The following is a 26,291-nucleotide window of genomic DNA, read 5'->3' as shown; positions in this document are numbered from 1 at the left end:
CAGGATTACCTGCGTTCGGCCGCTGCGTTCGGCACAGGCAGCGCTGCATCTGGGTCAGTGCTGCGCAGGGCGTGTTCACACGCTCTCGCAGGCCCCCCGGTTTTTGTGTTAACGCCGTCAGCGACTCGCTTAGCCCAGAGGAAGTGGGAGGTGCGAGTGAGCCGTGTAATCAGCTCCTTTAATTGGCCAATCAAACGCAAGGCAGCAGCAAACCCAAGCACACCCTGCGGCTCGCCACCCTGGAGTCGGGTGTGCACAGATTCCTGGGCCTCCATCGCCTCCTGCTAGCACTGTTTCCCTGTCCTGCGTTTTTCTATTTTTTATTTATTTCTCCTTTATTTAACCAGGTGAGTACAATTGAGATGCATATATCTTTTACAAGGGAGCCCTGGCCAAGGGAGGAACAAGCAGAGATGACAACATAATGTTCAATATAATACAAAAGCACAAAACAATTACACATTAATACAATGTCAAGTCTCAAAATTTGATCCAAGCCAGTAAAATTGATCCAAGCTAGTAAAATTCTAAGATGGTTGTGATATTGTGATAACTGACAACAAAAGTCTTTCACTTTATCTTTGGCATGCCATAGTGTTTACAGAGTAACGTTTAATTAAGAGTTAAATGGTGTCCCTTGCTCTCTGTAAAGGTGTGTACCGTAGAATAATATTGAACTGAAAGGTACTTTTTTGGCCCCTGACAGGGAAGTGTGGACCTTTTTAGTGGAGTCCCATAGCCTTAGAAATGGTTTTGGAGTGTCCTAGTGAAAGTCCTGATTTGAACCCAGTAGATATGCCTCAGGCAGGACCTGAAACCAGCAGTTCATGGTTGAAAACATACCAATTTGTCTGAATTAAAATGTTCTGCAAAGAAAAATGGATAACATTTTCAATTATTGCTGCTAAAGGAGGTGAAACCAGTTAATAAATGGGCAATTACTTTTTCACAGGTGTGGTTTGGGTGTTTTATAACTTTTTACATGAAATAATAGTTTAATAAATGTCTTTTGTGTGGACTCGGGTTCCCTTTGCCAAATATAGCATTTTGCCTGAAACCATTCAGCCTAAAACCAGTCAGTGTGTCAAATATGCAGTAATAAAAAAAATCAGGAAGGGGCAAATACGGCACAATATGTCTGTGTGTGTGTGCATGCAATATGCAATGTAGAGTTACTTAAACCTTCAAGTCTATATCTTATAATAGCAGATGGAATGCTTCTCATCTTGGGATTTTCCCCAAATCTGGGACTGTTCTTGTGTATATATCACAAGATACTTTATACACCGTAGTAAATAAATAACCTTACTTTTTCCTTTCTTCTTTACTAAATGGGGTTATCCATGCTGTATAATATTTGCACGCATCCATTTATGTGTTTAATTCCTTTTGGGACTCCTAATGATAAAGATGTCTTAGTTTAGTTGCTATCACATGATTGACTGATTAAATATTTACATTAACAACCTGGTGTACAGTTCTACCTAATAAAGTGCTCACTGAGCGTATAGACATATACATATATATACAGTATATATAAATCACTTTCTTTTAATCACTACAGTAAATTACCACAAAACCAGACCTGCAAATAATTACAACGCAATCTAAGAAAACCCCTTTTCCTAAATTGAATTTATGGCACAATTGAGCGTCTCTCTGGAAGAATGATGTGATTAACAGGCTGTGGGATACCTCAGTAGTCAGCCCGGCGCGGTGAGATTTACAGCAGGAACCCCGAGCTAATTACGAGGGGAAAGTTTTGTAGTGAACTGGGGGGAGGGAAATGGGACTAATCAAGGTTTTTGCACGCTCATCGACTCTTTTAGAGCCGGGCTTTTATCTAGGCAGAGTCACTGAGTAACCCGGACCACATAATGTGATCAGTGGGGCTTTGTCTCACAGGTCATTAACCCCTGGGGGTCCTCGGATTTGACACGGCGATGGACCCCCCCCCCCCTTCCCCTTCCCCCGTCCCCTCCACAGAGGGCCCAACACAAGGGAAGACTTAGAAAAACAACCAACGAAAACAAAGGGAGACAAGGGGGATAAAAGAAACAGCCGAGAAGGCTGTTTGCGCTGGTGCGCAAACACGAGGCTCCATAGGACTGCTGACCGATGGTCCCCCTTTCCAGATGCTGGAGACCTCTTTCGGTCTTTTGTGTCTACCGCCGGGTTCCTGGAGTCCCCGGTAACTGACGCGGGGAGGTAACCCCCTTGGATGTTCGGCGTCAGCAAACCTTCAGACCGACAGCCAGCGTGGCGAAGGGCGTTAAGCGGACACAGCGGCCTCTTGTCCCGCCAGGACAGTGGCAGCTCCAGAGCTCAAAATGGAGGAGGCAGAACATATCTCCTTAAACTCATTATTGGTCTTCACCTGTTTTCCTACATTTTCATTGAATTAGCATTTTCTAAATGCACTGCCCAATATTTACCATGGTGGCTAAGGTACATGACAGGGACCCAGGAAAGTTTGGTGGCTCAAGCCCTGGAGTAACCGCAGTAAGATCCACACAGCTGTTGGGCCCTTAACCCAACGGCCCTTAACTCCAAGGGGGATTGTCCCCTGCTTAGTTTACTAATCAACTGTAAGTCGCTTTGGATAAAAGTGTCAGCTAAATAGCAAATGATTTATTTTTTTTATCTCATTTCATATGCCAAAGGATTTGAAACCCTTTGGAGAAATGGACAATCAATAAATAAAGAACTATCAGGTGAACAGTGAGTGAACAGTATGCGTAGGATTTACTGTAAATAGAGACAGAATGCACCGATTCCCCTGACCAAACAGAACTGCGTTTAGGGCTGAAAGGTTATCGTTCTCATATTTCCTCCAAACCTGAGTCTGTACGAGGGAAACAAGCTTGTTAGCCATTTTATTGCCTCTAACAGAGGCCCTGACCTCTGTAAACCAAGGACCACAGCCGGGAACCGACAAAAACTATCGCTGCAGTTCACAAACAATCACGCAGCGATTAAGACTCAAAAACAGGAGAATCAGAGTTCTGTTGTAGTCCTAAAACAAGAAATAATGAGCCTGAGGCAGCCTGTAGCCTAGTGGCTGAGGTATATGAGTCGAACCCAGAAGGTTGGTGGTTCAAACCACAGTGCAGCCACGATAAGATCCACATTACTGTTACTGTTGGGCCCCTAAACAAGGCCCTTAACCCCCCATTGTTCCCAGGGGGATTATCTGCTTAGTCTAATCAACTGTCCAAGTCGCCTTGGATAAAAAGCTGCAAGTAAATAGTGAATTGTCATTGTTTATTAATGGAATCATAAAATCTCAAAACAAGCCTAACAGAGAGGGATTCTTCCACTCCATTTACCCGTTACATAAGAATGGTTTGTGAAAGCTGACAATCACCCTCCCCCCGAAATAATACAATAAAAAGTGAACAAAAATGCGTGTGTCAGAGCATGGCTGTAGGTAAGCGGTCTGTGAGTAGCGCTATGCTGCTGAAAAGCAGGAGAGAAGCACTCTTGTTCGCACTTAACAAAATCAAGTGCCTTAATAAACTTAGCTATGCTCCCTTTCCCCCGGCACAGAGGGAGCAGGGGACTAATCTGAAGCATTCAAAAGCCCGTGTGTTGTCAAAACACATCGAGATGGGTCAGATAGTATGAACAGCATCCTCGGGAAAAGACAAGTACCGGCAACGAACAACAGATGATCCCTCATAGCTGGGCCTCTCAGGGCCTGAGATAACAGTAACCAGACACTGCTACCCCAAACTGCCTCCACCCCTCAGTCAGGGTGGGGGGGGGGGTCGATTACGGGACGATGACAGACAGGGCGTAGGTGAGGAGCGGGAGGTGAAGTCAGGGTGGGGGCAGTTTTTCGGGAGATGCCCCCACTGCGGAGGGACGGGTCAGGGGGCGACGTGGAAGAGCGTCTCTTTCTCTCTGCCCGATGCAGCACTGGCGAAATAAAGAGCCGTTCCTTTGTCTGAGAAACGCGGAGGTGACAGACAATACCTGGTCCAGCCGTTTTTCACTCTGACACCAGCGATTGTGCGAGGGGCTCCGTCTCTCAATTAAAACGTCAGGAAGGACATTTTTTCACATTTTCGCTTATAAAACATCTACTCGGGTTCCACGCCGGGCGACCATTTTGTGCCAAAGAAAAGTTCAGAAGGGTAAAGCGACTTAGCGAAATTTTTTCTGCCTTTTAACGGAGATAGCTTTACAACAGAAGCGCTGTTCGGGGGGAGAGGAACGTTGACGCGCTGCACTTAGGGCAGTTTGTGGTGTTCTGCCATTGTTCAGGGCTAAAATTAGTAGTTATTTGAATCAACACTCTGCCCAAACTGACTGAACAAAGGTGGCCTGTGTTGAGCAGTGGAAGGCTGGAACCCCCTGGAGCTACAGGGACTTCTCCTTCTGCCCTGGTATCAGGGAATGTGTATTCAGCGACCCCCCTCCCCTTATCAGCCCGAGGTAGGCTTTCACTTCCACAGTGTCAGTCCTTTGAGAGGACCAGGTCACTGATGGGGGAAGAGCGTTACATTATATTCAAAATAACTATTCCCAAAATGAACCAGCAACAGGGATTTTCATATGTGCAGGTATTGCTTTTAAAAGAATGTGAAATATATGCTTCATAGAGCAACATACATTCGGCCAATTCCACAGTAATGTCAACCTGAGCATGAAAACATAAACTTACTTACTTCCCAATGAAACTTATTATGTCCCAAACAGTAGATTGTGACCATTTTGAAATCTGATAAAGAGTAAACTAACAACGGGAAAATGCTTAAAAATGGATGAATTAGTCCCATTACCATTGAAATCAATGCTATTTGTCCCAATGGTGTCACATTCCCACAGCCAAGCGGGTGCTATGATAATATACATTAACATTTTTTATCAAGTAATTTTTTTATTCTGAGGGATTTTGTTTGTAATTTTGTGTCCAAACCCATAACGCTGGAATTGCCTATTTACAGTACAGGCATTTGGCAGATGCTGTTATCTAGAGCGACGTACAACAAAGTACATACCCATAACCAGGGACCAAGTGCGCTCAAAGACCCTAGAGGGAAGTACAGTTTCAAGTGCTAGCAATGACCACATTGATTAAAAATGGGGACCCTTGTAGATCAATCAGATAACAAACTGACCAAGAAGCAGCAATGAAACAGTTAGGGCAAATCTAACACTACGAATAGTAGAATATGTATATATAAGTGCGATAATTGCAATACATGAAGGCCAGAGAAGCAGAAGGATCCATCGTCCGCTCATTTCAGGGGGGGGTGCAGGGAGCACCCAGGATCCTCAGCGTGGCTTGGGTGAGCTCACTGTCAGGGTTTGGGGGGGGTGGAGGAGGGGATTTTCTAATCAAGTTTTGAAATTTGAACACCTCAATGAAAGATCCGGAAGGATTCTGAGCACGAGGTGCGACAGAGAGGGGGGTCTCACCGGCTCTCTCTTTGTGTCCATATGTGGACACACGCTCTGCCAGAACCGAGGGGTGAGTACAGGCTAAACCCCATTCACGTCCAAGCCTGCCGCAGCAATCTCCCTTTATTTTACTCCCTCTAGTGGCCGCAGTGCGCACTGCGACATCTCCTCACAGAGCTGAGAGCGAGAGAGAGAGTGAGAAAGAGAAAGAGAGAGAGAGAGAGAGAGAGGCCCCTCCTACGGATGACATCAGCTCTCTGTTGAAGCAGGGCTAGAGGCAGATTTAACCTCACACTTGTAGTAGTCTCCGAGCTAGCGATCTGCTCTGCCTTCCCGGCTTTTCTTAGCACCAGAGGAGTGTGTGGACACACACACACACACAACACACACGCACACATTCACCTACATACACACAGCCCACGGTTATTACGACAGGCTACAGAAAAGAAAAAAAAAACTGTGAACATCTTCAGAGCTGGCATTCAGTCTCAGCTTCCCTGGTTTTTGGAGTTGTTGGAGAAGATTTCTATTCCATTCTGACTGGATTTACTCCTTTGGCTGAAACATTTGTGTGACGGATTAATTTTGCTTTTCTTTTTTTGGTTCTTGATTCAGCAGGTAAGTGTTTCTTTTTTATTTTGTTTATTTATCTATTTTGAGATTCAGAGGTTGTTTTATGGTCTTTCTCCTCTTTTTCTTTTAAGGGAGACCTTTTTCTTTGTAGATTTATTTTTATAGGGGGAAAAAAAAAATCCACCAGGCATCCAATGGAATAACACTGAATGAAGACTTGCGTATTTATTCAACCGCAGAGAGCAGCAGATTCCCAGCTGTTTGCATTGAGCCCGGTGGTGTTGCGTTGTCACTATTGGTATTCTGAGATGGTTCTTCCACACAGGCACTGAACCCATAGGACAGAACCAAACAGGCATGTCAGCAACAGCAACTCGCGATTCTTTCACGGGGCTTTTGCTGGAGAGATATCAAAGGCGCGGGAGAAAAGGGGTGAAAAGGGAAAGGTTTTTACGCGGCGCACTCTGCGAGCGTCTCCAGACGGAGGTCCCTGGCAGTAAAGAAGCAGCTTGTTAATCGCTGGGATCGGAGCGCTAACAGCCTAACTGTTCGGAGGTTCCCCCCCCCATCCGCGCTGGCTCTACACGGCGCAGAGGCAGCGGAGAGGGAGGCCGTCCGCTCTGCGTTTCGCTGGAATCACCGTAGCGCTCCTCTCCTCCGTGCACCTTTCTCACAGACCAGTGCTGTCGATCACTCCCCCTCCACCGCAAGAGAAAACTGAAAACTTAGCTACGTGCTGAAAAGGGTGTGTGTATGTGCGTATGTTTATGGTTCTGTGTGTGTGTGTGTGTGAGTGTGAATGTGTGTTTGTGTGTGTGTGTGTATGTATGTGTAAATCCCCCTACGGTGTGTGTGTGTGTGTGTGTGGGACAGTTTGTGTGCATGTGAATGTGTGGGTGTGTGAGTATGTTTGTGTGTGCATGTGTATGTGTGAGTGTGTGTGTGTGAGTACGTTTGTATGTATGTGTGACGTGTGTGTGTGAGTATGTTTGTATGCATGTGTGTATGCGAGTATGTGTGTATGTGAGTATGTGTAAATACATACTGTAATGAAGGCAGACCAATAGAGAGTAGCAGTGGTGTAATGCTCAGTGTTACTCTGCATGTAACTGGCTGCTCTGGCCTGGCTGTGCTGACTGCAGTATGTGACTGAACTGGTGATCAGTGGGCACACTGCCCTGGAGAAACAGGCTTCATCTTCGGGGAAAAGTCCCAAGAGCGTCGCTCAAACACTCGCACACACACTCACACACACACACTCACACACACTCACACTCACACACACTCACACACACTCACACTCACACTCACACACACACTCACACACACTCACACACACACTCACTCACACACACACACACACACACACTCACCACTCACACACTCACACGCAGCGGCCTCCCTCCGCCATTAACACACACGCCATAGCGCCTCGCCACAAACAGCCCAAACACCTCCAGTCAGCGTTCTCTCTCTGTCTTTCTGCGCTTCGTCACGTGCCTGTACCGCCACAAAAGAGAAAAGCTCGCAACAGCGTTTCGCCGTTTGAATAAAGTCGCACGCGTTAACAAAACCGCCACACAAGAGCCAGGTGACGGCCTGCCTTCTTTGTTTTTCCAACAGTGCTGCAATTCAGCTAGGCCAATTCATTCACATAATGGAGAAAAAAACAATTAGACCATGAACCTTGGAAACTAATAATAAACAACAATAATAATAATGCTAATAATAATAATAATAATAATAATAACAAGGTATCAAGACGTATTTAGCTGAAGACCAGCCTCACAATGAACTTAGCATTCACTGCTCTTTTGTGCATAGACATCTCTTTATTTCAGCAATTACCCTCCAGTAAAAGCCTCTCATAGACAATGGCACCCCGCTCAGACTGAGATAGCGGGGATTAAATCAGCTTATATGTCTATTTAAAAAAAAAAGGATTCTCTCTGTGTAATTCTAAGCCTATAAGCACCATACTGTACCCAAAAGAAAGGCTTGAGTTCTGGCACCAAACTGCCAGCATTAATTGGATTTTAGGCTTTTCTATTTAAAAAAAAAAAAAAACTTATCGCAGAGCTTTTTTTTTTCTTCTTTGAAATCTCATTTTCATGCCTGAAAACCATTCTGTTCTTTCCTCCTTTACAGTCCCAGTTGGGATATCTTTGTGTATTGGACACACAGGGAACTTTTTACATAATAATGAGAGAAACACTCATATCGGCTGTTTCCCCTGTTCATTGCTGAGTAATCAAATTAGCACAACCATTGATCTTCCCAAATGGTGTCAAACCTCTTCAAGACATCTTCCTTTTGAAGATAAACGACCAATTTGCACTTCAGTGCCTCGAATAAACGGCCGTTAGTTTGTCTCGTGCAATTTTATCTCGTTTAAATTTGGACAAACAACCCAGATACTAGTCTACAGCGTATCTTTTTTTTTTTTTTTTTTCAGTGTGCGGACGTGATGTACAATAACTACATTTACTGAAACTCCCTAGGCCGAATAGTGGAGCCTTCATTGTGCTCAGTGTCGAATGCCCCAGGCACGCATACTGGTCAGTTTCATTCAGAGGAAATAAACACGGGATGGATGGATGGCTCACGGCTTCCACAGAGACTGTCGGTCTTTGTCGGGGACACAAGAGATGGTCATGCCAAATTCTTTAGCCCCTATTTGCCCCCTCTACACTTTCCAGAGAGAGAGAGAGACAGCAACAAAAAAAGTTTCTTTGTGAAATATAACGGATGTCTACATATTTCAGAGATGTCTCACATTTTTGCGTTGTTTTTTCTTTCTCGGAATAACGCTCTCTGGTCATGTTCACGCTTACAAACTCGAATATACATTTTTTTCCCGACATAATTCAATAAGTTTAACATCAATAATTATTAATTAATACATGTATTATTGGACATACACGTTAATTTTATAAGAAGGGCATTTTACAGGAAATACACTTTATATTAAAAGTTGTAAGAGGGTAAAGTGTCGTTTTGGGAAAAAGAGAGCACGCAAGAGTACGAGAGACACGCATCTCATGCGAAGCGCGCACGTCAATTCCCCCGAGTCAAAAAAGTCGGAGTGAGGGGAGCGAACCGGGGCTAAATCAATCGCCTCTCCCTACGTGCGCACATTTCTCCACCCCGGGGACGCAGGGAGGGTGTGTGCGGTAATTAAGCGCCGGCGAGCCGGGATGCTCACACACACGGCCGCGGCTAGCAGGACTAGAAGTATGGCATTCTGTAGCCCCCACCACAACCCCCCGTGTGGGGGAGAGCTGCGTGACTGTGCCCCCTCCTCTCCGACGGCTAGGCTACAAAGCACAGCTCGGCACAAATTACGATTTACAATGTGCAATTTAGCCATTCGCGTTTAGCCACAGGCGCTTGGGAACGTGACAGCACGGCTTTCTCCGCTTGCACGGGGGGAAACAGGCATAGCCTATGTTAGCGTCACGCAATAGGGAAATTAACATACACGTATGTTATCCATTATAATTAATAGATTTATTTGATTTATATATATATATATACGATTTTTTTTTTAAACTAGACTGACGATGCTTTTTTGTTGACAAACTTTTGTGACCAACTTTTTATTTTATATGTCAAAACCATAATACATTGAACGATCCCTTCCCCTGGGTATTGGTTTTATATGATTCTTAAATTCAAGACAACTGTGAGGCTTCAAACACACACACACACACACACACACACACACACACACACACACACACACACACACACACACACACACACAAAGGATGTAGTCAAGGCAAGGTTTTTTATATACATTTCTTGGCATGGCCTAGTTCTTGGTTTCCTAGAATAGCTCATCTTTACCAGATTTATGGATATGAAGTCTAAAAGTAGATTTTTCTTTACATTACATTTATGTTCATAATATCTGTAAAAACAACCATTCATTCCTATCTCAGTCAAAACAGACATGCATGAATACTGACATGAACAGTTAAAAAAAAGAAAAATCTCAACAGCTAAAAGCGCAAGTTTGTCTGGGCAAACCTTGTCTCATCTTGAAAAGGCTTCTTCTCTCACAAAACAGTTCGTTTGAGAGAGCAAACACACCAGAAGGCAGATTCTCGGGAAAATGAAAAGCTTTCAAAAGGATTAGCAGCAGATCTCAGTGCTGAACACAGAATACCGTGTCCTCATTGTACCAAACATTCTTGCCTTGATTGAGCTGAAGATATGCAAACCTTCTAGTTGTAGTTCCAGGAAATACATTTTAAGAATTTGTCACAATACTAAGTTAAGGAGTGCTTTAGTTAAACAAGGTTGAAATCATCACCCAAATCTGATTAAATAAAACATTTATGCTTCAGTTGGATTTTTAATTATATGTGTATTGACATGTTTTCTTATAAATATAGGTATGATATTATGGATATCATAATAAACTGACTTTATTAAAATATCTGAATTCAACAGCTATCTGAACATTATTTATCAACTTATTTATTATTTACCATTCTTGATGGCAATAAAATATATCTTAGGTATGACAATATATTTACTCAAATTCCTATTAAACTTATAGAATAATATAAAAATTATTCAATTCATAATAAAAACAAATAAAACCATAATTTTAAAAATTATGTAAAAATAAGATCTGACATACCAAAAGTTTGTGGTCACATTTAGGAAAGTTACAGCAATGAGTTAAATGTGTTAAATCTGGGTACTACAGCTGAAAATAACCCCCCAGAAGCAGGCCCGAAAGCCTGTGTGCGTGTTCGCTGTGGAACAATGTGGCAGGGGCACTTTGCTGAAATCTGATGATCGTGGAAAAAAGCAAGCAGGCAGACCTGACAGAGATGGTCTGCACCTCCTTAGCACCTCCCCGTGACCCCACGCCCCCGGGGTCCCTACCACAATGCCCTGTTACGCCTGGCCGGGGTCCGGATCACGGGGCCCATCGACTCCCCCAGGCCAAAGCGCTTTTCTAAAAAACCCACTCGCCGTGTTTCTGAGGAAAGCCCTACAGCGAGTCACACGGAAACGAGCTCAACACGAGGAACGTTTAAAATATCACAGAGGAATTCCATACATGCTCAGGAATAATGTAGCAGTGGAGGTACATTGTTGTTCTTCAAGGATTGCTGGTTAAGGGTACAAGTTTACGCACCTAGAGCGTACCACCCCAGTGCATGGAAACAAGCTTAACCTGAGCAAGATTTTTTAATATTATAGAGGTATTTCATAATAGATTCAGTTATTTTATTCCACAAAATGGGCAAGGAACATGAGGATTTGAGTGTAAACATGAATGATTTAATGATTCAAGGACATCGCTCTCCACAACTCAAAGAGAAAATGTAGTTTTTGAAGAACGTCTATGGCCAGGTGGTTGTCATTGAGCAGGACTGCCTCCCCTTAAGACTACAGGCCAGGCTCTGTCATGTCAACAGCCTCTTTGTGTGGGCCTGATACCCCCTGCTTGGGCAAATCTGAATTCATTTCTGAATGAGCCCAAACTTGTAAGGAGAGACACTGGAAGGAAGAGGCGGACACGCCATTTTCTCTTCATCTTCTCACCTTGCCTGGGCCCCTGTGGCAAACAAAACTCCTACCTGACCAACGCACGAAGCCAACTGCATTCTGGGCACTGGAAAATGCTTGAGCAGTTTTTTTGTAGTGTGCCTTGTTGCCATGGCGAAGTGAAGTGAAGCGTCATGACAGACTAATTAGCAAAGTCTTATTACCCAGAGTTCCCGTGGCCGGTACCAGCTGTGAGGCTCCGTCTCTCTCGCAGTTAAAAGGTTCGTGCGACGTCTTCGCCTGACTCCCGAGCGCATAAATCCATAATCAATCAAATATGAACTGATACGCCGTTGAGCCGGAAAATAAATTACTCCAAACGAATCATCTTTGCGAAGAAATTATTGTCAGCACTAGATTCCCGTCACACTTATTACAAAGATTTTTTTGTCGCTGTTGCTATTGTTGGTCTCCCTGAACTCATTTCATGGCATTGACTACGGAAGCACTCATCCTTGACCGTTTAATTTTTGAAAATCCTCCGCTGCAATGAATTGTTCGGAATGAGAATGAGAAGTCTCGTGGTACTGAGGGTAGATACAACATCGTTGCACTAGCATGAGCCTAAAATGCAGAATAAACATTTAAGTCGGTTCATTTTGTTTCTTGCTTTGTAAATTCCCTTGCTCTCTAAACTAAAACTTCTTAAATTCCATGTTCACTTACATCATGTGTTTAAGCAGCCCTTTTTCCAAAGAAATCCTGCGGATCTACAAGATCATGAGTTGTTTTTGTTATCAATAATAATAATAATAATACTTGAATAAGAGGAGAACAGGATTAACTCTAGAGGGGAATGCTGACTGGAGAAGAGGGTGATGTTTCTAGTGTTCATAAGAACTTAAGTCTGTTCATGGGTCATGTAGGGCCCTTATGTTTCATGACCTGGCTCTTAAATGGAGTGGACTCAGCACTGAGAGCCTATTGGCTGGAGGGAACTCAGCTCTGAGAGCCCATTGGCTGGAGGGCACTAAGCTCTGAGAGCCCATTGGCTGGAGGGCGCTCAGCTCTGATAGTAGACCAGTGAGGATCTGCTCCTTTAGGATGAAGGTTCTTTAGCTTTTTTTGGTTGGTGGGGGTAGGGAATCTGATTTGTACCCCAAGCCAACACTGAATGAGGCTTAGCAGAGTGCAGGGGACCCCCCCCCCCCCCACCTCCATTGTGTCAGGGCCTGGATCACTGTAGCTTTTCATATGCAAAGAAATTCTTTTTACCGTCACCATAGAAGAAGAGGGAGCAGGGGGAAGGCTAGTGCAAACAGTCATGGCTGCACGACCAAAAAATAAGAACTCACAGCAGACCAGCTAAACCATGTCCCACCGACAGCGCTTGCTCTCGATGAGACGCGGTGACGCCCTTTGTCTGTCTGTTTTAAAAATACATATTCTTCTCCACAGACATAACACAATATTCAGGCTTTCAGTGGAAAAAAATATTATTATTGTCTTGATTATAAGTTTAAATATACAAGGTTAAAATGTATCACAAGGAGAAGAAGAAATCAAAGTGAGATTTAACCCTGTCTGAAACAACCAATAGTTTCCCAATTTTACAATGACCTTCAGTAGACACGATAAATCCAGCACTGAACCCAAAACATGTCTTTGTTTAGACAAAACGTTTTCGTTAATAACCTTTTGACCCTACATGTGAGGTTAATAAGTGAAACAGTTTGCGGTTCGTGCTGTTTGTTGTCCAAGGGCTTGTGAGTTCATGTAAAGATTCCTGGCCACAGCCCCCATTCAGGCCAGCCAGGCAGTAAGCGGTGCTGTGGTCCTCAGCGTCTCTGTCTCAGTACTGATCTAAAGGTCCACCTGCAGCCAGAGTGCCTGAAACCCCAGCTGTTTGTGAATGAAGCATAAACCTTTAGACTGTCTGTCCCTGACACAGCCGATATGCAGAGTACGTAGCCTTGGCCCTGCACTCAGGCCATATAGGCTAGTCCTATCCCTAACTATAACCTTAACTCTAACCCTGACCCTAACCCTTATGATAACGCTAACCGTACCCCTAATCCTATCCCAAACTCTAACCCGAACCCATACACTAACCCCAATGTTAATTCAAACCATAACCTAAGCCAACGTGCTTGTCATCCATCAAGCCTGACTTTCAGCCGATGTTAACTTGGGGCCGAAGGCCCTGCCAGTAACAATAATAGCATGTATTCACAAAGCACAAATAGGTCTGTAAACATATCATCCATCCAGGTTCCTTCTTTTCCTGTACATATGTTTCTGTTGTATAAATGCGCAGGGCGGCAGTTCTGGGTAAGAAGCCGTAATGACACGTGCGATGTGTACGACAGACAGGAGCGGAGAGTGAGAGATAATCACCGCTCGGTGTGGTCCCCGGCCCTGAACACCAGCCCACCTTGTTTATCTCATGTTAGCAGTCACGCCATTTACATAGTAATGCTGTTACAGCAGCGACAGGCTGTGCCCTCTGAGCGCGCCCGTCAGCTGTAATCGCCACACGAAGGTGCTTCTCTCCTCCTTACATTGTCGGGCGCTACCACGGGACTGAATTTATCGTTTCTGTTCTTCCAGGAGACCGGCTGAAGGTTGGGCCGAGCGGAAGGCGGGACGGATTTGTTTTCCCTCTCGTTCCCACCCGCCCGACACCCCCCACCCCCCTCCAGGGATGAAAAGAAGGGCACGAGACGCCAGTCTCGGGGATTTGTACAACTGAGAACACGGAGCGAGCGAGCGAGTCACCGAGAGTCGACGGGCTGGATATGCACTTCCTTTGAGGACTAACCAGAGAAGGGCGTCTCGGCTCGGCTGGGAGGAGGAGAAGGAGGAGGAGGAGGAGAGGGGGGGAGCTTGGGGGAGGCGGCAGGGGTGGAGTTGGGTACAGAAGTGGGCTGGATCGATCCCGGGCCACATTTAGATAACAGGCAGCGGAGTGCACAGCAACATGAACCGTCTCCCCGGAGCGAGGCAGGAGCCGCTCGTCTTGTTCCCCGAGCGGAGAGCGGCCTCCTAGGCACACCAAACGGGCCTCCGTCTCAGACGACCCGCGGATCCCGCGCGCGGAGGAGGAGTTTTAATATCCGCCGGCCGCTGGCGTTCCAGCTTGGAGCCGGAGGTTTGTTTTTCTGCGGCGCGGCTGATCCTCACACCTCTCTGCCATGGTGAGACAGACAGAGGTATGAGCACAGGAGGACCACAGACAAGCCAGGAGGGTGGCAATACAAACACGGATAAGTCCAGCAAATACTGCCCCTGACAGGATACAACCAAAGGGCCCACAGAAGAACAACAAGGAAAGGTGGGAAAGGAAGCAGAAATTTACTCTGAGATTTGCCTTTGAGGGATTTCCACAGCACCGTGGGATTAAGCAGTTCTTCGCCTTCTTCTACTTCTCTCAGGTATGACCGGTTATCAATGCTTTCACCTTTTTCCCCAGCTCGAGAGAGCGAAATTCAATTTACAGCAGCACATGCTGGAAGAGAGGTCACGACAGGGATTCATAACCGGAATGATACATCCGCATTAGGCTCATTAAAAAGAAAACAAATCGACTCATCCCTGTGCAAACAGCGGCGTGAGAGACAGAGGAGAGACTGATGGCGTGTCGCTCCATTTACTGTGAGATATTAACAACAGAAAAAGGATTTACTCTTCTATCAATATCATTTAACTTCAGTTTCATACAGCTGCTTTGTGCATCGTGCTTTAAACGTGTTTAGCATGTTTTAATGTTCAAGCGAGTTGTATTGTACGTGAAAAATGACTCTTGGAAGCCTCAGGGATTGGGGATTCAAGTTTTTTACGGTGTTCCTGCCCGTATAGTTAGGTAGTGTGCAGATTCCAGATGACTGCCGGTCAGGTTAGAGCCTGCCAGCTCTTCCATCTTCACTACACCCACACACACACACACACTGTGCTGAAACACAAATTACTGCAACTGCCACCGACCGTTTGCTTAAAAATGCGAGGAATCCCTTTAAAAGCCACTCTTTTAGATCTTTATTTTTTACAGGAATTTTATCTTTCTCACCGACCCTCTATAAAACAGGAAGTTTCCACACATACGCGCGTAATGGGATTAATCTGAAACATCAAACAGAGGACATGTGAATCCGGGAGATAGCCCCGTGTTTAATGGGGGCGAAAGACAAGACTGATTTTACGGGAGTTAGTCAACAAAGGCCCGACTCTGTTCGCCCCAAAGTCTGCCTGTAAAAGCAGCACTGAAACACAGCCTTGGACCGAGCGAATCGGAAAGCGAGCAAAGCTGACTAACATTACACAAGCCTGGGCCCAGACACGGCGTATCGATTCAACAGAGCCAAGTATTCTTATCTATTTACGAGGCACAATGGAAATCCACAACCACTTAAGCTACACTTTAAACTTTTTAATCTTGAAGAGTTCTCAAATGTTCCTGGAACGTATTGTGCGTGAGGTTGTGTGTCGGTGTACGCCTGTTTGTGCATGCTTACCTGTGTGTGTGTGTGTGTGTGTGTGTGTGTTTTCAAAAATGTTTTTTGTTGCAATGGTACAACATATGCCCATTGAAAATAAGAATTATACTCTTTAATTGCTTATTGACTTTTCATTATATTTCCCCTCCTATGACGGTCACCACAGCTGCACAGTACCTTGTGTATTCATCAGCCTGTCTGACACATTTAGGACAAATGTAATTGCCTGAGGCCAATCAATCACGCAATAAGATTTTGATTAGATTTAGATTTAAAATTTAAATGAGGTTTATATTAAACCATTAGATTACATAAACCATTGATATTTTTCCATTAAAAAATAAATGTATTGACTTTTTATCCTTCCCTCAGTCTAGGAAGTCCCCGAGACTCTGTATAGCAGGATGTGGCCGTGCAGGATGACGTGGCGGTTCCGGACCTTCCTGCAGCTGGTGACCCGGCTGGGACTCTTTCTCTGCCTGACCGGGCCGCCGGTCCGACCCTGCCCGTCTCTGTGCCGCTGCGACGGCACGTTCATCTACTGCAACGACCGGGACCTGACCTCCATCCCCATCGGCATCCCGGAGGACGCCACGGTCCTCTACCTGCAGAACAACCGCATAAAGAGCGCCGGCGTCCCCGCTCAGCTGCGCAAGCTCACGCGCGTGGAGAAGATCTACCTGTACTGCAACAGCCTGGACGAGTTCCCCACCAACCTGCCCGTCAGCGTCAGAGAGCTGCACCTGCAGGAGAACAACGTCAGGACTATCACCCACGCCTCGCTGGCCCAGATACCGCGCATCGAGGAGCTGCACCTCGACGACAACTCCGTCTCGGCCGTCAGCATCGAGGAAGGGGCCTTCCGGGACAGCAACCACCTCCGGCTGCTCTTCCTGTCCCGGAACCACCTGAGCACCATCCCCCTGGGGCTGCCCTCGACCATCGAGGAGCTGCGCTTCGAGGACAACCGCATCTCGTCCATCTCCGAGCAGTCCCTGGAGGACCTCGTCAACCTCAAGCGGCTCATTCTGGACGGGAACCTGCTCAACAACAAGGGCCTCAGCGAGACGGCCTTCGCCAACCTGCTCAACCTGACGGAGCTGTCGCTGGTGCGCAACTCCCTCACCTCCCCGCCCGCCAACCTGCCCGGCGCCAGCCTGGAGAAGCTGCACCTCCAGGACAACCACATCAACCGGGTCCCTCTGGGGGCCTTCGCCTTCCTGCGGCAGCTCTACCGCCTGGACCTGTCGGGGAACAACCTGAGCAGCCTGCCCCAGGGAGTCTTCGACGACCTGGACAACCTGACGCAGCTGCTGCTGCGGAACAACCCCTGGTACTGCGGCTGCCGCATGAAGTGGGTGCGGGACTGGCTGCGCTCGCTGCCCTCCAGGGTCAACGTGCGGGGCCTGATGTGCCAGGGCCCCGACAAGGTCAAGGGCATGGCCATCAAGGACTTGGCCGGCGACCTCTTCGACTGCTCCGAGCCCCCGGTGCCGACCTCTTTCGAGACCAGCACCGTCTCCAACACCCTGCCGCCCTCCAGGGGCCCGTGGCCCTCGTTTGTGACCAAAAGGCCGGCGGTCAAGGGCCCCGACCTGAGCAAACACTACCGTAGCACGACCCCCTCCCCCGGCAGGAAGATAATCACCATCAGCGTGAAGTCGAGCAGCGCGGAGACCGTGCACATCTCCTGGAAGGTGTCTCAGCCCATGACCGCCATGCGCCTGAGCTGGCTAAAGCTGGGACACAGCCCCGCGTTCGGGTCCATCACAGAGACCATCGTCCAGGGGGAGAGACGGGAGTACTTGCTCACCGCCCTGGAGCCGGAGTCCTCCTACCGAATATGCATGGTTCCCATGGAAACCAGCAACATTTACCTGTCGGACGAGACGCCCGTCTGCATCGAGACGGAGACGGGGTCGCTGAAGCCGTACAACCCCACCACCACCCTGAACCGGGAGCAGGAGCAGGAGCCCTACAAAAACTCCAGCCTGCCTTTGGCGGCCATTATCGGGGGGGCGGTGGCCCTCCTGGCCATCATCATGCTGGCGTTGGTGTGCTGGTACGTGCACCGCAACGGGTCCCTGTTCTCCAGGGACTGCACCTACAACAAGGGCCGGCGGAGGAAAGACGACTACGCCGAGGCGGGCACCAAGAAGGACAACTCCATCCTGGAGATACGAGAGACCTCTTTCCAAATGATTCCCATAAACCACGGGACTCTGTCCAAGGAGGAGTTTGTCCTACACACCATCTTCCCTCCGAACGGGCTGAGCTTGTACAAGAGCCCGCACAACGAGAACAGGAGCTACAGGGACAGTGGAATACCAGATTCGGACCATTCCCACTCATGATAGTGAACAACATATTTTAACAACTTTTTATTACAAACATGTGACTTGAAAACTGAGTGGTATTTTGCAAAAAAAAAGAAAAAAAAAGAAAAAAACACTGGATTTGAAAGACTGAAAAAGCAATGTTCTGTACATTTGCCATATAATTTATATTTAAGAACTTTTTATTAAGAAAAGGTTTTCAATTGCAGGCTGTCACTGAGCATTCAGTATGTGTTGTCACTAACTGCAATTCTATATTTTAGAAATTGGTAGTAATTTGTACTGTATTTTTCCTTTGCTTAAAGTTTCCGACCAATTAAACATTTGTGTTCTACTGAAATATGATGACTTGTCAACTGTGAAAGTGGGCTTTCATTACTGTGTTGAACAATCAGACTTAAAATAAATACATTAAATCCTATAGTATAAGCACAGGTCATGTTTCACTTGATAGAGTATATTCATACTGATAGAGTCAGAAAATAAAATCAGGAAAGTAAATGGCATAAGGTCCTGAAACATGTCACAGCAGATGTTGCGGACAAAGAAGTACAGTCGTTTCTCCGACAGACACACACAACACAAGGCTTTTGTGATTCAGGGGACAGAAAAGAGTTGAATGGCTTCACAAAGTGAAATGGCGTTTCCTCAGCAGAGAAAAGGCTGTCAGCTGGCGGGTTTAAGGAGTCAGGAGACTAGATCGCCAGCTCGCTATAGGGTTACGCCGCTGGGTGACTTAAGCACACAACCCCTAGAATGCGAGGATTCTTTAAGTGGAGTGGACAGGCTGACACAGACGGTATTCAATCGAATTGTTTTAAGTCGAAAGTGAAACTACAATCGAACATCCTTCAGTATAGTGTGCCGTATGTCATTGTTAACGTTGCCCTTTAACATACTATATCCTGGGCAGAAAAAAAGACGAAAAAAAAACGTTACAGTGAAAACTGCATTTTGGCTTTTTTTTTCATACAAAGTGTCAGCTGTTTTTGTTAATATTATGATTATGATTTTTTTAATTTTTGTTCAATTTAAGCCACTTTTTTGTTGCCACAATTTAAGGTAATTGTTCTTTACAACAAAAAGCCAAAGTGCATTGTATGCCCTTTGGCCAGTCATGTATGTGCCTTGATCAAATGCTTATTGTATTTAGCTTTTTAAAAGAAATCAGTGACTTAACTTTTTTTCATACACACTTGAATATGATAAAAATATTGGTCATATTGCAGAATAAAAGTGGACAAAAACAATGTTGTGTTTCTCATCTTATACTACTGCCAGTTTCAACCATACCTCCGAGTACTAAGATGTACACTGAGCAAGGTGATGTTTTTCTGTTACTCTCCTGTTGTATTTCATGTGGTAATTGTTCCAAAATACAATCCATAATCACATGTATATTTATAATTGGCTGCAATACATTTCTACAGAAGTGATTCTTCTTCTTCTTCTTGCCTATTTTATGAGGAAATACATTTTTGAAGAGTGACATACACTGCTTAAGGCTGTATTTTGGTGACAAAGGCAGCGGAAATTCGTCTCGGCTTTCCTCCTGCCCATTTTTTTCTTTCCTCGCCAGGCTTGGTCATGGTCTGAAGTAAACCCGTTTGCCTCAACTTGGGCTGGGCGGTGCAAAGGCAGCTCTCTCGCTTTCTCTCCCTCCCTCTGTCTACCCCATAGGTTTAATGTTCAAAAGTGGCACAATGTGCATGGAGAAGTGATCATTGAGATGATCAATATCAATATGATATTGAGAGAAGGAGAGGGAGAGAGGGAGAGAGAGACAGAGAGAGAGAGAGGGAGAGACTGTCTCTGTACTTGTATAGTGTATAGCGTGTACAGTAGATTGTCTAAAATACAAAAACATGGATTTAAGGCTTTTCAAAACTAAAATTCCTTTTGCCAATTTAAACTATTCAAATCCTTAGAGTTTTTTTTGCAGACATTATGTATGTATTACTGTATTTTGAAATAGGTTACTCTCATTGTTTTAGACATAAACCTTGTTTAAATTAGCCAATTGTCAAACGAGCTGTAATGAGGACATCATTTATTTACGGATTTATTCATTAATTCTTTACATATTTTGTAACATAGCCTACAACATTTCAGTGATGGGCTACCTTTTGTTTTCTTTGTGAACTGGTTGTTTCTATTCTGTATATCAGAAAGTAACATGGACTTTATTCGTAGCCAGTTTTAAGGTACGCTGTGTAACACAGTGATGCACTTAGGCCTAAATGTGCTTAAAAGGAAAAAAACACAAATAAATAATGCCCAGATGTGTACATAAGAGAACACAGCAAAGAGGAAACATGCTTAAAAGACAAAAGCGTCCTACTCGCTAAAAGCTCCATTAGAGAGAAAATAGGCGATGCACATTTCCTCTACTCCATTTTATTTGTTATCTTTTATCTGGCTTATTATGTATTTGTGTGTGTTTTGCAGAAATGTGAGCACGTCTACTGCGTAACTGTGATAGTTGGCTGGAGTTAATAACCTGCACTATCTTTGTATATATAGCAACGTCATTTTTGAGTGCATCTTGCATAACAGAAATTTGAGCGCGTCTTCTGCGTAACTGTGCTAGTTGGCTGTAGTTGATAACCTGCACTATCTTTGAATATATAGCAGCGTCATTTCTGAGTGCATCTTGTATTGCATTACAACTGAATTCTTTAGATTTATATTTTTAGAACTATTGCAGAGACACAGGCTGCTCCATTGATAGTGTTTATGTTTTTTATGAACTGGAAATGATTTGTATTGGGATAATGCTGGCTGTTTATCAGCTTCATATTGATAAGGCCTATGTTTAGATTTATTACGGGTTTGGCTTGCAGTGAGGGAGGCGTGGGCTGAGGAACATCACACGTGCATCAGTGAAACATAAGTGCAGAGAATGAGGGAAAGTATGGCATCTCTAAATCAGTCTGGTGAAAATACGAGTCTATAAACAGGTTTCTCTACTATAAAAAGGAATGAAATTTTGTTATAAAAAGGGGTGAAAAGGAAATATAATAAATCAATCCTTTGGGTTTTATATCCAGCTGAGATGAAAAGCACAGAACTCAGCCTATCTTGACAGCATTATTTGCCCAAAGAGGCTTTTTTGAGGCGCTGTAAACACACTTGGCGTCTCTGCGTCTCCCGCACAAGTAGGCCTGTTTCCGACATGGTGAAACTGCTGAGCTAATGTGAAACTCACACTCCTTTATTCCTCTTAAAACCGGGACTGTCCAGGGCCAGTTGCTTGTTTTTATTGTAGCCCAGCACTAAGACCTGATTCTACACATCAAGGTCTTGATGGCTTTTAGTTATTGAGTTAAATTGTTGTGTTGTAGTGCTCGGCCTCCGCTAAAACAAAACGTGCACCCACACCGGCCCTTTTCGCCTAAGATTAAACACCCCTGTCGAAAACCAACCCTCTTACCAGCAGGTGTGTTACCACCTACAGCTGAGAGCTTGGACGGTCGGACACACCAGGGCTGCTAGAGCTGGACAGACACACAGAGACCGTGAAATAGGGCCCGTACGTGAAAGCTTCTACAGTTAATTCACTTCTCATGCGGGATGTGTATTATTGCCTGAAGGGTGTCAGGTAAGTTTCTATGTTCAAGCCTACCGGGCGCCAGTGAGAACAGTTCTAGCCCTGTTCCCGAAACCTTCATTTACACAGCAGGGCTTCAGTCTCAATCACGGAGGCGGCCTACGAAATAAGCACTGTGCTAAAATGTCACTCTCTGACACACACCTCCTCGGCACCAAGTGAGACTTGTGTAATAACTAACCGCTGCAGAACGAGCCCGGGGGCTGGCTGGGTCTCACAGACGGGTGGAGCCAGCTTTAGCTGAGCATTAGCTTCATACTGGAGAAGCATTAGCTTCTGACTATAGCAGCATTAGCTTCATGCTGGAGCCAGCTTTAGCTGAGCATTAGCTTCATACTGGAGCAGCATTAGCTTCTGACAAGAGCAGCATTAGCTTCCTGCTGCAGCAGCATTAGCTTCTGACAAGAGCAGCATTAGCTTCCTGCTGCAGCAGCATTAGCTTCCTATTAGAACTGCATTAGCTTCCTGCTGCAGCAGCATTAGCTATTAGCTTCTGACTATAGCAGGATTAGCTTCCTGCTGCAGCAGCATTAGCTTCTGACTATAGCAGCATTAGCTTCATACTGGAGCAGCATTAGATTCCTATTGGATTAGCATTAGAAATTACTGGCACACATGTAGATGGGCTGACTTAAACCTTAAACATGCATAAATCTACATTTAAACATCTAAAAATGTAGATCATTGTGATTCACTTTCTATACTCCTGAAATGTCCTATGAGTTTGGTGTAACTTTTGGAAGAACCTACGCACTTGTAAATCACTTTGGATTAAAAGCGTCTGCCAAAGTGACCATTTCTTTCATCCATTTGGCTATGACATATTTTTCATGACACAAAAACGGTCATGTACAGAGCATGGCCAGATTTTAAAGGAGCAAACAAGAAAGAAGGTTCAGAGGAATTAAAATGATAAAGCTCCTTAATAAGACCCAAATGGTTTGTACCCAAAGATAAGCTTGCTTGGAGCAATTTAAGAAGACATTCTTATTAAAGAATGTCTTCAAAGAAGCTTGCAGGATGGCTTCCTTTTACCAATTCCCTTAATCATGGGTTTAAGAAAGTCACCCTTAAGTCACCTTTAGTCTGGGAACAACTGTGTGGCTTGTACTTAAACTCGCCTTGGGAAGCACCAATATAAGTATCTTCCAGCCAATTTAATTTTTTCTTCCAATTTCAGGATAAAATTTTTGCACTGGTTTACACTCAAATGGTTTTACCCAAATTGCAAATTGTATTGTTTTTTAATAATTTCCAACATATGCATGTGCCTACTATTTACTCAATCCATGTCCCACCAACTTTGGCAAAAAATATATTTTTGATTTTTAATTAAATATTTATTATGCAAAGAGTCGCAATATCCCACAATGCATTGTAAATCCAAACATGGGAAAGGATATGAGAGGAAATTATATGAAGATGCCTTTAAATATATTTGATCAGGTTAAATACTAATTGTTTACTCATGTTGGCTATTTACACTGATAAAATAATACACTGATCATATTAATCTAAAACACATACAATCTATAGTCTTATACAAGCTAAATATGGCAATAACTATTGGCTCATTTCATGAAGATATTTTTTTATAATGAATGTTCTCATTTAGCAAAGAGAATTCACCAGGTCTCATTTTATAAAGAGAATGAACTCCTACGGTGTTAAAAAATGAAACGTACAAGCCCACCCTCCTGCACCAGGAAGATCATCTTTAAGACACCGTTTCGCCGCTCCAATAGATTAGGGAAGTGAAGATTAAAGGCTGAATGCCCTCTGATCGACCGGTTCCTTTTGAGATCGAGAAACCAGGCTCCACTCACATTATCAAACCGTGTCGACGGATGAGATCACTGCAGTCTGCTCTTAACGCAAGCCTTTGATATTAATGAGCTTTCCGATTTAAGTCAATTACCCAGATTCGAAAGGTGCCACATGCATTTGCCACTTAAAAAGGCACAAAACCAACCAACAATGACCAGCTTGAAATTACCAGCTACCATCTGTTTCAAAACACATCTTCAGCTGGTCAAACCATGTTGAGTTCAGTTTTTACCAGTTCAGACTAGCAAAACATGCTTGCCCAATCTGGTCAACCAGCTAGCAGCTGTTTCAAAACCAAGCTTTATGCTGTTCTATTGTTTTTTTTCCCAGCAGGGACCATTAAATATTAATCAGCACAGGACAGAATGAACATGGCTTTAAAAGGAATGATGCAGTTTTTGTACAATATTTACTAAAATGTCAATGCACTCTGAGTAACTAAGATCAAACATAGTCACATTACAGGAAGTCACAAGTCCAGCTTTCAAGTACATGAAACATCCTAATTGGACAGACTTGAAACAAACTGAAAATTAAATGTTTTTTATTGTTGGATACTTGGAGCAATGGGGCCACCCTTCCCTAAAACAAAAAAATACGTATATCATGGCTGAAAACCTCTGGAAGCGATACAGCAGAATGATTCACTGGTCCAGGGTTAAGGACAGAGGTGACCTCCAAGTTGAGAGGGACAGTTGAATGCTATCCCTCCCCAAGCTCACTGGAGAAATAATCTCCATTATCTCGGTCAGAAGAGGGAGGCCCACTTATCATCAAGACTAATCAGATGCTACAGAGATGAAAAGGTCAAGAAACAAAGAGACAAAGACCACAATGGGAGTCAGTACTGTTGACCAAGTACTGTAGTTAACAGCTGTGCTGGATCATCTTGCTAGATGTTCATCAGAATGCATACACTTGCCCATGACATCTCCAAGTCAATGTTTATGATATCTGGCTATTCGGTCACCTGTTAAAACTACAGTGTAAACAGTCCAGCCAATCCGCATGATGACTATCCACTAAGAAGTAGGACTTCCCTCACAAGCAATAATGTATTTATTTTCTAAAAGTTGTATAAAAGCCTCTAAAAATGTCATACCATTGTGGGTCCTTGCAATGATGTGTCAAACATTGGACAACAAAAACATTAGCATCTATAAGAGTGCTATTTTATAACATATATTTAATGTTATACTGACTCTAACCCAAAATATAAATGAATTTAAATATAATATTAAATATTAACCAATTTGAAGTATTAAAGGCAGATATTGCACTAAATGACCACAATTATTGCTAAACATTTCTATTGTCAAACTAACCCACGATATTTCCTGCTTTGAACAGAAATCTAATTATCATCGAAGCTGCATGCACAATCAAGCAAAATGAGTCTGGACAATGAACAGAAATCGATGTATAATTCGGCATATAATGCATGGAAGTGAGTATTGAAGAGAGGTAGTGAGTACAGGAGCACAGATGTTCAGTGACATACAGCAAGACCTTCAGCCTCACCTTTCACCGATTCTCAACCTTTAAAGCCCTTTTTACTTAAGCGTTTTGTTGCTGAAGACCAGGGTTGACACAGTGCTAGACATACTGTAGACCACAGCTTTTCAAACCCTGGCCTGGGGACCCACAATGTATGTAGGTTTTCGTTCCACTCGTAATTGCAACATCTGAATAGTAACAAGCTCTTAGCTGTTCTTAATTAGACACTCATAATGCAGGTTGAAGGTTTCTTTTTTTACCTCTTAAGGCTACATTATGTCAGAAATAACCAAGCAAGCCACGAAGACGGAACATCCCATAATCACATCCCAGGACATTTAATAAACAGATCAACTGGCGTTTTCAGACGCTGCCTGCTATACTGAAAAAGGGTACATTTTTATTCTATTAAATTATAGACTGCCAGTAAAAATAACAGGGCTCCTAACTGCCGAATCCTTGGACACCGGATGACTGACACAAAACTATTGGCGGAAAACGTAAAGGCAAAGAGAATGGCGGTAAGCCAGACGTGGATTACGTTAAAATCATTTTAAGGGAAACAATTATGGAAAAGCTTAAACACCAGCATTCAAACGGCCTTAATTGATTGTGAGTTTGGCTGCACACCCCCTGGAGCCTGAAAGCTTCTGCACAAGATAAAAGGAAGATGACGAGCCAAGTATCTGTATATATACTTATACTGGTATTATTAATGCGCGAAGGAAACTGAAGTGCGTTTGTTATAACAGAAACACAAAGCGCAAGGCTAAAAAACCCATTTCCACCGAGCATTGGCTTCCCAGAAACATCTGCACATTCCTCCCAGCTCCTGTCGGGTCCATTCCCATGATCCTTCAGCACAGTAACCACCCGCTTTCCCTCACAAATGTTTACTCGGAGACCCTTTCCCCCACCCGACGGGGCTACACTCCTACTCTCCGAAATAAAAGCTTTAAAAAAAAATAAAAAATCCCCTAATGAGACAGTTTACTCTTTTTTTCTCTCTTTGCACATTCCCTCTGTATCGCTTCC

The 26,291-nt window shown here is 44.3% G+C and overlaps 2 protein-coding genes across 3 annotated transcripts in view; one reads left to right on the top strand and one right to left on the bottom strand.

Moving 5' to 3' along the window:
* Positions 1-26,291, bottom strand: part of macrod2 (mono-ADP ribosylhydrolase 2) — a 597,810-nt gene that overhangs the window by 470,838 nt on the left and 100,681 nt on the right. The gene's annotated exons all lie outside the window — the stretch shown is intronic.
* Positions 14,417-19,572, top strand: flrt3 (fibronectin leucine rich transmembrane 3). The gene is made up of 2 exons (XM_061228158.1): positions 14,417-14,927; positions 16,359-19,572. The coding sequence occupies exon 2, from the start codon at positions 16,391-16,393 to the stop codon at positions 18,338-18,340; it is 1,950 nt and encodes a 649-aa protein (XP_061084142.1). The 5' UTR covers positions 14,417-14,927; positions 16,359-16,390; the 3' UTR covers positions 18,341-19,572.

The sequence above is a fragment of the Conger conger genome, chromosome 18 (assembly GCF_963514075.1).
Source record: "Conger conger chromosome 18, fConCon1.1, whole genome shotgun sequence".
NCBI lineage: Eukaryota > Metazoa > Chordata > Actinopteri > Anguilliformes > Congridae > Conger > Conger conger.
Note: the sequence above shows the minus strand (reverse complement) of the source record. Positions and strands in the feature narration are given on the sequence as shown.

Excerpts from the sequence above, each read along its gene's own strand:
- flrt3 (XM_061228158.1), top strand. The coding sequence starts at position 16,391 with ATGTGGCCGTGCAGGATGACGTGGCGGTTCCGGACCTTCCTGCAGCTG.